Source organism: Polypterus senegalus, chromosome 7 (assembly GCF_016835505.1).
Source record: "Polypterus senegalus isolate Bchr_013 chromosome 7, ASM1683550v1, whole genome shotgun sequence".
Classification (NCBI taxonomy): Eukaryota; Metazoa; Chordata; class Cladistia; order Polypteriformes; family Polypteridae; genus Polypterus; species Polypterus senegalus.
Genome location: NC_053160.1, coordinates 61,944,329 through 61,959,110, shown reverse-complemented (window position 1 = coordinate 61,959,110; position 14,782 = coordinate 61,944,329). Strand labels below are relative to the sequence as shown.

General features: G+C 37.1%; 1 protein-coding gene and 1 long non-coding RNA gene across 6 annotated transcripts in view; one reads left to right on the top strand and one right to left on the bottom strand.

Moving 5' to 3' along the window:
• pde4d (phosphodiesterase 4D, cAMP-specific) overlaps positions 1–14,782 on the bottom strand; it is a 1,397,741-nt gene that overhangs the window by 708,527 nt on the left and 674,432 nt on the right. Inside the window, exon 1 of one of the 5 annotated variants that reach the window (XM_039758726.1) lies at positions 422–1,074. The exons of 3 other annotated variants lie outside the window; for them this stretch is intronic. In XM_039758726.1, coding sequence (XP_039614660.1) covers positions 422–693 — 272 coding nt within the window. In that variant the 5' untranslated portion in view covers positions 694–1,074. Of the gene's footprint in view, positions 1–421; positions 1,075–14,782 lie in introns of those variants that run through there. One more of the 5 variants, XM_039758729.1, reaches the window with a different exon arrangement.
• LOC120532597 overlaps positions 1–14,782 on the top strand; it is a 59,581-nt gene that overhangs the window by 5,104 nt on the left and 39,695 nt on the right. The window lies entirely within an intron of this gene.

Sequence of the window (14,782 nt, the reverse complement as noted above, 5' to 3'; positions counted from 1 at the left end):
TCGTGCTCTGCTTTACTGCAATATGAAAATGAAATATCACAGAATTATTTTGTAGTTATCTCTTGTTTGCCAAACTAACAGTAGCTTATGAGCAAATTAACAGAATAAACGTATATTCCAACATGCTGTGTGTAGTGTACACACAGGCATTATAATTTAAACATTGTTAAATGTCAGTGAGATTACAGTGGCTACTGAAGTCCTTTATTCTTAGGAAGAGATAAAATATTTTTTGTAACAAATGTAAAAGGGTATAGCTCCTGCTTTACAAGTATACGCATTTAGCAGGACAAGCAGAAGCATGACACATTTAAACCAGTAAATAAACACCTTTCAGTGCAATTGTGTAACTTTGTGTTATTGCAACATGAATGTTATGCACCGATCATTAAAACAAATCCCACAGCTTGCTGTCTCTTACCATGTGTGTGCCACTGTGAAACGCCTTTGCTTCTGGATGTTGTTGTTGAGTAGCATCCTACGTAGAAGCCTAGGGGAGTTTCTTGGAGAAATAGTCGGGGATAGCCTAGGTGAGATGGAAGGAGACTTTCGGGTTGCCCGTGGCTTTTCATGTTGCAGCAGGTTCTCCCTTAGAATCTTAACTAAGTCTTCATTCAGTCCTGCATGTTCGTGCGATTGCTTTTCCACTGCAGGCACAGAGAGGGTGTCTGGGCTTGTTCCTTGCTGAGCCATGGATTTCTGAGACTTTATTGAAAAAAAAAAGTCTGCCACTGCTGCTTAGTTATGTTTCAGAAAAAAAAAATTTTAGCTAAAAATCAAATTAAAAAATAGAGGTGAGAAATAATTTGTAAATCCCAGTTTACAGTTCCGGCTGTTTCATGTAGCTGCCTGAAAACCCATCTAAAGATAATGATCCTTAGGAAAACAAGCAAACTCCGCCAGGAAAGCAGCTAACATTATCACTCCTCCTCTTCTGTAGCATAGCTACTAAGGCTCCAGGAATAAAAACAGAAGAAAAAGCTTGCTTGTCATCTGTTCCGTCAAGCAGCTGCCCTAGAATCACATTAGTTATTGAACAAACCCCTGCCACTGTCAGTACATTTAGGCTGCCAGTTGAAAATAGATTACAGCTAATAAGCTGAGGCTGGTGAATGACTACTAGTTGCACACGTAAAAAGTGCAAGTGGGAGGGATCATTGTGCCGACACTAACTAAGCTTTCAGGCTATTTGATTTCCGGATCTCCTGTTTCAAACTCACAGCAAAGGCTTTTGCTGACCTCAGTAAGATGAATGTTGGCGAGAGGTCTGCTGCCCCTCTCAAATAATATTTTGCTCACCTAAGATTAAGTGTTGTTTATGTATCTGTCATGAAAGCAGCCACATAGAATAAAACAAATGTATCCAGATGGTAGCTAAAAGCCTCCTTCCACTTTTATATACAGTATTTAAGTAAACATTGCAACTATTTTAATGTACAGAACCACAATGAGTTATGAAATTTTAATAAATACAGTACAGCATAAATTTCATGACAGCCTCCAACCTTGTATACGAACTGCAAAAGACTACTTATAGATCAGTAGATGGCATATTATTGTCTAGATGCCAAGTAAGGTCAAGAGCTACAGGTCACAGAGGAATGGAAAAATAAATGTAGTAGAGAAAGAGGGTTGTAAAGCATATGTTTATTGAGAGCACTGTAGAAGTAATTCAACCAAGGGAAAGTAGGAAAGGGGCAACAGAAGATGTTAAACTTAACAGAGGTTCCCCAGTCTGACAGGTGATAGCATGGGAGGTCTCAGCTATAGAATCCTGTCCCATTGTCATGCCTCATGGTTATTAAGCTACCAGGAGGTGGCCTAAACCTTTACGTATGTAATGGGGTGCAGGGAGAGCAGTTACTGGTGGATGATCTAAGCAGTTGGTAGTTGGAAATGTGGCTGGGGATGGCCCAAGAAGTTGTCCCTGACTAGACATCTACAGACTGTCAAGAAGTTAGTAGATTGATGAGATCAAGGGATGACAAAGAGTGTAAAAGTACAGAAGCTGGGAGTGCTGTATTGTGCCACTTACAGGTCTTCAAATGGACATTCAGATAGGAGAGGAATTGTGCTGTGTAGTAAATATGCAAATACATAAGACATGGTTTCTTTTTTTGTTTTAGAATGGGTCACTCTTCTTCCTCAACCCTGCCTTGGTGATCTTTTTTTTTCGTTAAAAGAGATACCCCATTTGTAGATTTTGGGCTCCCCGTGAAATATACAGTAAATCATGTCCTTAACTCAGTGCTGACAAAATACTACACTACTGCTCGCTTCACTCTCATAATGGATAATTTGTGTATGAGAAATGCATCAGTGGATCCTCATTTGATATTTTGCCTTTCTTTGTGTGTGCTAGCAAAAAGTGTTTTGTGAAGCTTAACTAAAATAACAGGTAGGCAAATAGTGCAAACTAATGGCTTTAAAACGCAAGACTGCTAGTTCAGACCCCGCCTCAGACTCACTGTGTGACCCACCGTAATTCACATCACCTGCCTGTGCTCCAGTTCTAAGCATACATATGGAGAAACTTGTAATATATCTTAAACTCCTGAGGGTCCCAATGGGTTAAAGCTGATCTGACCAAACTTCCTTAATCCCAGCAAACAGTCTCCAGTTTCTTCTGGAGAATTCTCAGGCAAGGTCAGGCCTCCTCAGTGACATGATCTCAGCTCTCTCCTGTGTGTCCTGGGTCTGCAGCTGAGTGTAAGTAAAGGTGTCTGCAAAATGTGCTTTATTTAGCTGGGCTGTGCAGTGAAAAAAGTGGAAAGGTATAAACATAATTACAGATTATACATTACCAAACTTTATTGCTGATAACTTTTGGCACTTAGTACATAGCCATTGCTACTACTAGTAAACATCTTTGTATACAGTATTCTTTGTTTTTCTTTCTGGTGTAAAGCATCCCAAATTGCGATAAATAACACAAGAGACAATATGGGTCCATCTGGGATTACAAAAATTATGAGAAAAATGCTTTATTATGAGTAAAAATAAGACCCTGCTAGCTCATCACACCAACATCACATCCTTGGTGGTGATGTTTCTCTGTGGATCGACTCGGCTTTTCATTCTGACCCCAAGTCATCTCCTGGGAGGGTGGGCATGGAGGTCAAAAACTTAACCTTATGGTGAGAAGTGCCTATGTGCCAGATTTCAAGTCTGTGGCTGGAAAAGCAAAGCTGTTCAAACAATCAAACACCCGGATTTTGCTTTTTAGATAAACAGATAACATTTTGAAATCCTCTTTATTCTTAGGCTCACCAGCATGCTAAGCAGTATGGTGAACAAACATGCAACACAGAGCCATATTAAGACCAATCTGAATGAGTGACATTTTGCTTCTCAGTGGGGAAAGCCAGTTGGAAACATGTGCCACTACCCATGATAGCTATCAGTGCTGCAGCGTAGGATTCAATGTCAATTGTAGTTCAGCAAATACACCAGCCAGATTAAAATATGAAACATTAATTAAAATAACTCAGAATTTCAGCTGTAGCCACAGACAAAGCACTTCATACATGGACTGATAACACGCGACACAACAGTACCTCTTTAGAACCTCCTTCTGTAAACTGCCTACTAACTATTTTGAAGTCTAATTTTTATTCTTGGAGTAGTAAAGATACACAGTATATTAAAAAAGGTCCAAATGACAGAAGCAATATAACTGTGACAAAACCCCAACCCATCCAATTGTTACTTATAATCCCTACCACTGAAATGCACAGGAACGTGGGCACCAGAATAAGCTCTAAACATTTCATCCTTCCACAACAGCCAATGGTGCTCATAAAATACTGAAGTAAACAGGTTGCTTCTCCTTTATGTTAGCATCAATAAAATCTAGTCCTCCATTCTGTCCAGCATTTATGAGTGAGGTCTCGCTCAATGATAAGTGACACAAGCTGGATTTATACTCACTGTGGTGCACAGAAAAAGACTTCATAACTGCATGTGAATTCTCATACAAAACCATGAGAGCACTAAATGTTCTAGCATGTATAATGGCAGAACAGTTGGCATGAATGTATTTGGTCTTATAGTGGGGTTTTTGGACACACTTAAGTATCAGTGCATGCATTTCATCCTTTGGAAATGTTCAGCCCACTGTATGCCTCCTCACTTCTGTTCCATTTTTATTTTTGCCACTACTATTTTCGTATACCCTATAGTTGTCACCTAGCTTCTATTTAATGAATTGAGAATGAACAATTTCTGTGTGCAAAAGTGCCCTTGTGTTGAATTATAAATCACATACTGAAACCTCATATGTGACCTAGTGCAAGCTAGGTTTTGTTTTTCAAAAAAAGAGAAAAAGAAAATGTATTCAAAATTTTTCAATATTTCTAAAAATGTTTGAATTAGCATAAACCAACTTAAATTCTGTCTATTCATTGGAATTGTAACAATTTACTTAATGAGGTAAAAGCACATTATTAAACAAGAGCATTTGCATTAATATTTGAAATATTAAAATATGTGCTTCAGTTTAAATGTTTAAAGTCTAAATATTCTCAAGTGTAATTTAAAATTCTAATTTTGCACCCTCCGATAGTAATTGATCAAAAATGAAAAATAACACAATATTCATTATCACTGAGCTTCAAATAATCTAAAATAATACCCAATGCTTTTGCTTAAGATTCTTTGCTAGTGGCTGTATAGAGGGCTTGGGTCACTGGTCAAGAATCAAATATCAAGAATATTATTAGATTTGTGATCTGCAACCTCTAAATAGCTTAAAACGACACTACACATGCCCATATTATTGATCTCCACTTTTTCAAAGTTTTGTGAAAAGGAGTCACTTTGATCTCTCATATCCCATTAGTTGATGAACCCCTGGGGTCGGCTTATGTGACATGCACTACCTCAAGTTCTTCTGATTATTTTTGCTGAAGACATTTATTGATTTACTCTTTATTACAAGATATGGTCCAAAAATGGCCTAGAAATTAAGAGTTTTAAGGGTCTAGAGTGCCAAAAATTGTGGGGAACCCAAAACAAAGCTCACCCTCTTAACACAATTAGACATCAATGTGTAATATGTGGCGGCTTTCTCATACCGAGTGTGTCGAGAGGTGCCACAAAAAAAAACCTGAAGTAATTCTTGTGAACACAAAAAAGTGTTTTTCAGTTAAATAGAAAATTATTATTAAACACATATCCTCCCACATATTGGGCACTTTCACAGTACTCTGCTTAGCAAAAAGGAGATAAACATCCAAGTTCCACATGACATTTTTATGTCTAGATGCCAACTGTTTTTGGTTAGCAAAATTTTGAAATGGAGTGCTTACTTCAGAGGCAAATACGAGGGGTTTTCTGTTATAAACAGGAATTTTCATGCTTTGTTCTTATAAATAGTGCAAGGTAGACCTGACTCATTGGACAAACACACGCATATTTGAACTTGTCATTAGTAGTGCTAGCTGCTCTTTCCCCTCTTCCTGTCAGTTGTAATCAACATGTAGGAGCAGGAGGTACACAGTAGTGTTGTGCAACGCATTATTCTTCAGTTTTTGACAAATGAAGGAGTCATTCCATCGCAGATTTATTCGAGACTTAAAAAACAGTTTGGGGATAAGTGGATCTCTCTCTCAGTCTGGAGTGTATGATTGGTGCAAGTCATTCAGAGAGGGACTATCATCTCTTCGGTCCACTTCAGGAGGTTTTAGGAGGGAAGAAATTCAAGCCACATGAGGAGGTTATTGACGCTGTGCAAGAATGGGTCACATGCAGTCAAAAGACTTGTACTCTTCAGGGATTTAGAAGATTCAATTGAAGATTCAAGAACAAGTGTATTGCAGTGGCAGGAGACTATATAGAAAAACAGTATGTAATTTGTTCCATTGTATTGAATAAATAAAGCATAGCTCATAAATTCCTGTTTATATTTGAATGCCCCTCGTAATAACAATTTCATTTGAAAGCAAAATACTTGGAAATAGGTCCATCATTTGGGATAATGCATCTACTTCAAAATAACAGTAGTAATGATAACAAAAGTAATGCTAATGCAGCATGAATTAATATTGTTAATAATAATACTACCAATTATAATAGTAATGCAAGATAAGTTAAGTAATCATTTAATTTCCTGGCTCCTTTTAGTAAGCCGCAGTTTGTTTGCAGGATTTGCTTCAGAGAAATCTATTTAAGCTCTTTGACATACCTGTTATATTCTTTGTGTGATCAATTGTAAAATGGGGATTTCTGTCTCGATAACCAATAAGGCAGGTTTCAATGAGCAGTCACTGGAGCCTTTTATTCTTTGACATTCGTGCCTGAAAATAACCAGTGCCCGTAGTGTAAGAATGGTATAGCAGCAAAATACTAATGAACTTTCAAGACAGAGGAGCAGTGGGTTGCAGCAGTAATGCACAGTTTTTTCTAGGTTTCATACCTTGGGTTAAATCTAAATTCACAGATCAAGTGTATCATAAAAAAAGGTTGACTAATAATGGAATCCAATTACAAGCAAGAATTGGCTTCTGATTAAGAGATTGGTTACACTGCAGCCCTTCATGGACTAAGATTTACAGTACATTATGCTTGTTTAATGAAACAAATTGCCTTTTTCCTTTACATAAAATAGCTGAGACCAGAACCACACTAAGATAAGTGCAAATTGTTTGTTTTATCATTTGAATCTTGGACTGTACCCAAGCTACAGCCTATTGTTGCTAATTTCAACCACATTCTCAAGGAAAGCAAAATATTTTCCTCAACTTGGCTCATTTGTGCTATAAACTTGTGACATTTTTTTTTACTATTTTCATTGGTCTGTCTTGATTTCCTTCATATGATCCTCTTGTTAGGTTTATAATGTACCCAAGAATTACCTCTCACTGTGAAAGATGCCACATAAACTAAACATTGATTGATTGATTGATTGATTGATTGATTGATTGATTGATTGATGTAAAATGCAGCGTGCATTGCTCTTCAAACAAATTGTCTGAAGATACGGATGTTTTATACAGGAGAAAGCAAAATGAAGTAAATCTTCAAAATAAAGTGCATTCTTGGGGATGTGGGAGGAAGTCCAAAGTGCACAGACTCTGAGAGATCATGCAGACTCCATGTAGAAAATGATCTCAAGAAACATTTTTCTGAATTTATTAACAAATTTATTAAAGGATGTGGTGCATGTAGGACTTTGCAAAATAAGAGCAGAACAGTTAAAATAAATAAGCAGACATTTACATTACCTTGAAGAGTGAGCACTGTGTGTGAATTAGACAGGTCAGAACAGTTACAGGTTGGGGGAAGAAAGTAATGAGAGATATTATAGAGGAAAGCATGTGGGGAGGCCAATCCTTCTAGTCAGTCTGTGTTGGTAACCTGTTGTTAGTCAGGTAGAGCTAGTCAATCTACAATCTCTGTTCTGGAGCAGCTTTGCAAAGGAAGCCTGTCTTATTTCCAAAGTTTCCAACAAAAGGCTAAGGCTAGGTGAGATTCCCTTTCCAACCTTCCAAATAAGAGGACATGCATTCTCATCTGCATCTTTGTTCTGATTTTTGCTATCTGATTAGACTGCTGGTTCCCTATAATCACCTTTTTATCTTGGTAAAAGGCAAACATTTCTACTTCATATATTGTACTGTGCATAGTTAAAAATGACCAGAAAACATAAAGTCTGATTTCGAATAATGCAGATACATTCCTTGCATAGTTACACTATATCCATTGCTCCATGCAGCATTTCTTGAAACAGTGCTTCTTTATTTATGTAGCCTTAACACACTCCCCTTAGAAATGGACAAAAGCTTTAGACGTTAACAATCAAAAATCACAAAGGCTAAGAGAATTAACTAAAGAGCTTGCATCACAATGTTGTAAATCATCAAAGCAACATATTCAGAATTCTGGCATGAAGGCAACAAAAGGAATAATGCTGGAGAGTGCTGTCAAGTTTACCACTTCTCTATATTAAATATTCTGTTGTATGTGTACAACCTCTACTATACATAAACATTCTGAGCATAAACCTTAATACTGCTGCCATTCCTTGTTAGTGCAGAAAATCAAACAGCACTTTTAAAAGGTACTGTAGGGCATTGTAATTGTGCTCATTGTGTCTCAACTTGAATTTTTTTCCTGTTTATATGAACATTCCTTCCTGTTTCCAATACCAACCATGGCAACAAAGTACTCAAATCTGGACTGACACCATGAAGGATATACTTAAGAGGTTTTACAAAAGAACGTTTTAATTTGAGCCAGATATCTTTCTGACGCCCTAATGGAAGGGGAGGAACATTCAGCCAAGTGAAAGTATTTTCTAAATAAGTGGAACAATATAATAGTGGGTCTTTTGGATTTCTTGTACACCCATATCAAATATAAAAACTTGACCCACATAAGCTGGAAAGGTGCAAAACGTAAAATGAAGTAAAAAACAAACATCATTGGTTATTTCATTTCAATTCTCCAGTATAAGGTATCATGGCTCAATCAATCAATATTTATTTTATATAGCACTATTTATCACATTACAGCACTACAAGATAATACAAAGTAGATAAGACCCCAATCTAGTATTTGAAACTTTTCACTATAAAAAATTACACAAAATAAATGATATAAGCTAAAAGAAAAAAGACAGTTGTATTAGCAACCCCAGGAAATGTTTGGGGAAAATTGGATATTCAAGCAGAAGCAGAAGAGAGCATTAAACTTTGAAAACAGAGGGAGTGATTGAATGCAGAAATGTAGCAGCATAATAAGTACATTTCTCGTAATTTCCAAATCTATGTTTGTTGGCTTACATTTTCACTCTAAATGGTCCTAGTATGAGTGTGCATCCTTTGTCATAGACTAGTTTGAGGGTAAATCAAAAGTAAAGGAAATTTGAAGATTACTTGGTAACCACAAAGGATAGAAGCTGATGCAATACAACACCTTCATGATGGCTTCTGGGTGGTTCAAACAAGCATAACACAGGTCAGATGAACCTGGACACTGTGCTGTGGGATTGCACCCCATTGTTGAACAACGACCAGCAGTGAAATTTCTTTTGGGTAGAAGGAGCGAAACCGGCATAATTTCACTGAAGGATGTTGGCTTCTGCAGATCAGTAAGCTGTTTGAGTACCCATCTTGAGTAAACTTTACCATATGGAATGTTACCAACTTATCATGCACTATGGCATGTGTAAACCCATAGCTGATATCTAAATGTGCAGCTACAGCTGACAACATATTCCATCGGTCATCTCTGATGAAGGCATTTGCCACATCAATGTAGATTTGTGTGCACAATATTGATGGATGACAGATGACCAGATCGAGCTTTGCCAGATACACTTGTTCTTCCCGCTTCAAGCGTTTCTCCCCATTCATAAATGTTTGTGGAGTCATGCTGTTTTCACTTCCGTACTGAGCCAACTGAGCTTTGATGAATTTCAGCAGGTTTCACTCCTTCTGCCCAAAGAAATCTCTCTATTGCGTGTTGTTCAGTAATGGAGCAATCCCACAGTGGAACATTCATGTTCATTTGATCTTGGCTTCAAATGGACTAAGAGCAGAGAGCTGCTCTGTGTGTGTTCAAACTACCGATAAGCCATCGCAAACATGTTGCATTGAGTCAGTTTCTATTCATTGTGGTTACTGCGTAATTTTCAAATTGTCAAATTGCCTTTACTTTTTGATTTACCCTCATTTAATTTAATATTGTTTTTTGTATCAGTATACTGCTGCTGGATTATGTGAATTTCCCCTTGGGATTAATAAAGTATCTATCTATCTATCTATCTATCTATCTATCTATCTATCTATCTATCTATCTATCTATCTATCTATCTATCTATCTATCTATCTATCTATCTACAGTATAGTTTGCAGGGTATATAAGGTTTATACATCATTATATGTGCAAAGAGCACAGTCAAGTTCTTACTTGTACAATTTGTCAAATTCTTACTTGGACGGTTTGTAGCCTATAATCCTGGGGAAGGCTCTGGATTCCTTTTAACTGTAAAATCGGGTTAAGTTGGTTCAGCAAATCGAGTTGGAGGTGGCACAACTCCATTTTAGAGAGCATCATAAAGAAAGAGCAACAAGATGTTACAATTAAACTAATCCACAAAGCTAAAAGAAAATTCAACAACACTTTTGGAAAAAAACTGTAGACCTCAAAAAGGCCTGCCTCAGATGACCTTAGCTCACTCTAGGTATATAAGTGTGTTGCATGAACAGCGTTTCATGAGTACTGATATCGACAGAGTTTAAAGTTCCTAACAGAATTGTCTACATGATTCTGTATTTAAGACGTGTCTAGTAAAGTTAGGCCAGCAGAGGTGAAATGTAGTCAACCTATTTGGTTTGGTTCAAGCTGGGAGCCTCAAATATCAATGGATTACAAGTACACAACAGAGACCTCCAGTTTCAGAGACAAGAATGCTCTACTGATCAAAAGTGACTGGAAATATTAGTGTTCAGAAATTGCAGCAGCAGGTACTGACACATATAGCACCAACTATTTCTATTTACTTGATTCTCAAACATGACCTGTATGATATGCTGCTGCCAGCTTTCCCTGGGTCCAATGTAGCAGATCATCCCCTATAAGAATTACGTGACTTAGTTCAAAGTCTTAGTTCACTGACAATTAAACTGTGCAAATTCAAATAAAAATGTTACAAAAACAGATGAATAGCTTGATTAAAGGCTTCAAACCTAAGATACAATATAAAACATCTACTTATAACACAATTCTGATGTAACTAGCTATACTGTGCCAAATTAGAGCTACATTTTTTTTTTGCTTTAAAATGTGTTTTTTATTGCACATTCCTGCAGTCATACTGTATGTATATTGATGTTGTAAGTCATCTTTAATTGAAGTGTCTATCAAAATAATAATAACAAAGCATTCCAAATTTAATTTAATAAAATAAAACTGTTTAATAAATGTGTAATAAATGTGTTAAAGGAGACCACAAGCATGACTTAAATGTATGCTAATGTCATGACAATCTGCTTTATACCTGATCTTTGAAATCTTTTTAGGAAAACTTCATCATCTTCAGCTACTGAAGTCAGAATATTTTGTGTTACTACAATTCAATAACACTTACTTCAGAAAAAATGCTATTAGAATGAATTGCATGGTTAAACAAATGACAGTGCACGGTATAATGCCTCAGTTACATACTTAAACATCCATCCATCCATTATCCAACCCGCTATATCCTAACTACAGGCTCACGGGGGTCTGCTGGAGCCAATCCCAGCCAAAACAGGGTGCAAGGTAGGAAACAAACCCCAGGCAGGGTGCCAGCCCACCGCAGGGCACACACACACACACACCAAGCACACACTAGGGACAATTTAGGATCGCCAATCCACCTAACCTGCATGTCTTTGGACTGTGGGAGGAAACCGGAGTGCGCGGAGGAAACCCACGCAGACACGGGAGAACATGCAAACTCCACGCAGGGAGGACCCGGGAAGCGAACCCATGTCTCCTAACTGTGAGGCAGCAGCGCCACCCACTGTGCCACCCATAGTTAAACATTTTCGATAATTTAACATTTAATCTCTGTGGAACAAACAAGATGTTCAGACATAAACACACCCATTTTGTTTTTTTAGAGTGCTCTTCATTGAAGATAGACTGGAGAGGTTTGCACCGATTTACTTATACAAAATGGTGTAATAGAAAAGCAAATATTTACAGACATATGGACATATGGATCTATTTAAATGGGCAATACTACAGAGAGCCATAAACTTTGGCTAATGTATAATTGAAATCATGCTAACTAAACATCAGGCTTACCGAAGATACGGCCAGTTAACAATGAAAAGGTTTGACAAAAATTACAGTGACCAGTTTTCCTGCAGAATGCAGCATTTTAGGTGGCCTTCCAATCATTCGGAATAATCAAAGTCAGCTCAGGCTGACTGGACCCTCGCCTACTCTCCAAGTATCAGACAGCGTCATGTGGCACTGATGGATTGTACATTAGGCCTATCTGAGGAGTTGATGTGTTACCAGTATCAAGCAAAGATAGTGAAACTGGGTTATATTTTTATTATCTGACAGATACTATAAAGCTGAATCATCCCAGGGTGAAAGCACAAAAATCTCAGCATTGATGTGTTGCTATTATTCCAGTTTTTTTTTTATTGTGCCTGTCATTATGTATATTAGTAAACTTCTAAATGGCTCTATGAAGAGTACTTTGCCATTAATTGTGCTCTACCTAAGTAACAATTAGCACACACAATCACATTAAAATTGCACTTTACCAAAATAAATAATAATGAGTAAACACTTTACATCACTGCTCTACTTATATCCTTATTCAGATTTATTCAGCTTATTCAGATATTTGGTGATTTTGAAATTAGTGAAAATATCTTGCTTGTTCTGTTCTATTGAAAAACAGATGACCATGCTCTTGTCTATTCAGTTTAAAAAAAAAAAAAAAATCAGTGTGCAACTTGTAATCAGCAACATTTTATAATAAGTGGCACATTTGCAGGACACCAGAAACCTTAGCTCAGTGTCCTTAGGGAGTCTCCACCTTGTTTCATGTCTGCAGGAGTTGTCTCCAGTTATTCTGGTTCCCGTCAGACTTGGACACATAGCTGGCAACACAAGTTTTTATATTATGAGTGAGGAAACCCTGTAATGAGGTGTCTGAGGTTCAATACTCCGAGAACTTGCAACCCAGTAATGTAAAAACTGAGTTCAAGAAATGGATGGAATTTGCAGATAGCCAGACATTAAACCAGAGATGTTGAGTGTGAGTATAAAAAATAATAAAGGCACATCCAAGCCTGATTCAGGTGAATAAAAAATGGCAGTTACTTGCTTGATAGTGTTGTGTCTTAGTGCTTAATATCATGAAAACACAATTTACATCTTATCAAAACATTCCTATGATATTTTATCAATAATTTAAACACACATGTAATGAAAGACATGTTATATACTGTAAGTCTAACGTTATACACATCTTTGATAGATGACTGACATATTAGTATACCAAGTATGCCACTCCATTCTAACCAAGTCATCAACTATAAATATTTGAACCATTTTGTAGCTTCACCACACAAAGTAATAAGAGCCTCTATGCCCAGTCCCTATTCAGGGAATGGATGTAGAAGTGATCACTCCTACAAGTATATGAGGGTCCACATCCATGACAGGTTGGACTGGACTCATAAGAAAGAGGAACTATATAATAGGAGACTGCATTCCTTTAATGTGAGTAGTGACAGTCTTCACATCTTCTACAACTCTGTGGTGGCCAGTGCGATTTTCTATGCAGTGTTGTGCTAGGCTGTTACACCACCTCAAGAGAGGCCATCAAAGCTGATTAGAAGGGCAGCCTCAGTTATGGGTAGTAGGTAGTAGCGAAAGAGAGAAATAAAACAAAAACTGAGTGCCATTATGAACAAAGCTGCACATCCTCTCTCTGAACCACTAACACTGACCAACAGGAATAAGCCAGTTTAATGCCTTGATGTGACTGACTATGAAGTCAGTCGGTTTTCTTTCTTTTTAATTATCTTTCTACTTAGCCTTTCTGGTGCACATTAAGACTATCTATCTATCTATCTATCTATCTATCTATCTATCTATCTATCTATCTATCTATCTATCTATCTATCTATCTACAGTATCTATCCATCTACTTATTTTAAGAGCTTCTGTAAAAAGCCAGTTTTCACAATGAAGAGAAATAAAGTTCTATTTATCTGGTAGTAATGTACTTATTTGCTTACTCTACTTTCATTTCAACTGAATAGTGCTAATCTGCAGTCCAACTTCAGCATTTTTATTTAACATGAGACTCTTTTAAATCTCAAAATCTGTGGAAGAAGTTACACTGTCATGGACACAAACACAGGAAATGATTTCTGGGTAATACAGGAAGTGGCAGATTCTCTGGATGGAAGTCTGTTGCACAGAGATGAGAAAAGCAGCACCTAACTTAAAAAGATATTTACAGGTCCTATCTCCACTCCTCAAGCAGTATGACATAATTGTTCAAATATAGGGAGAGGAGACCCTCATAAATGCACCCAGGAACACAGTTCAAGATACTGCTGGTGTGGTGTTATGGATATTTTTGGAAAGTTTTCACTTGCTCTCCAAGCTGTCTCTACTGGGACAGCTTAGCTATTATGTAAACAAATAGGCTTGATGGACTGAGTGGTCTCCTCGTGTTTGTCAAACTGCTTATGCTAAGTGAATGAGAGCCTGAAATGTTGTGTAAATCACTTTTGGTATACAGTACATGCAAATAATTTCTCTGTAATCTGTAAATAAAATATGAGAAAATGACGATCATTTTCAACATGAAATTGTTTCCCTGACTGGATGACAACTATCAATTTTGTTCAACTTTTCTTAAGCTAAATTCATAGACATTATACAAAAATGGCATTTTTTCTCATAATCTGCTACTCTCTACATTCTACCAGTATCAATCAGCATGTAAGTACTGTGGTCATGATAGGCTGTACAGAAAGCCAAATACTGGAAATCTGAATATCCCATTATAGTACTACAGTAGGCTTCTCTTAAGTAACATGGCTGCCACCTACTTTGCAAGTAAGAAGGCTCACATTCATTTCTGCCAGTGGTGAAAATTGCAAGCCTCAGTTTTCAAAGGTAAAGTAAGGTAACTATTTCAGATTTAACTCATAAATGAAGGCCATTTCAATTGTAAAGATTTAATGTATCAGTTCACTAGATAGCACAAGAGTAAATATAGGCAAGAATAGTACAAAATCAAAAAATGCAC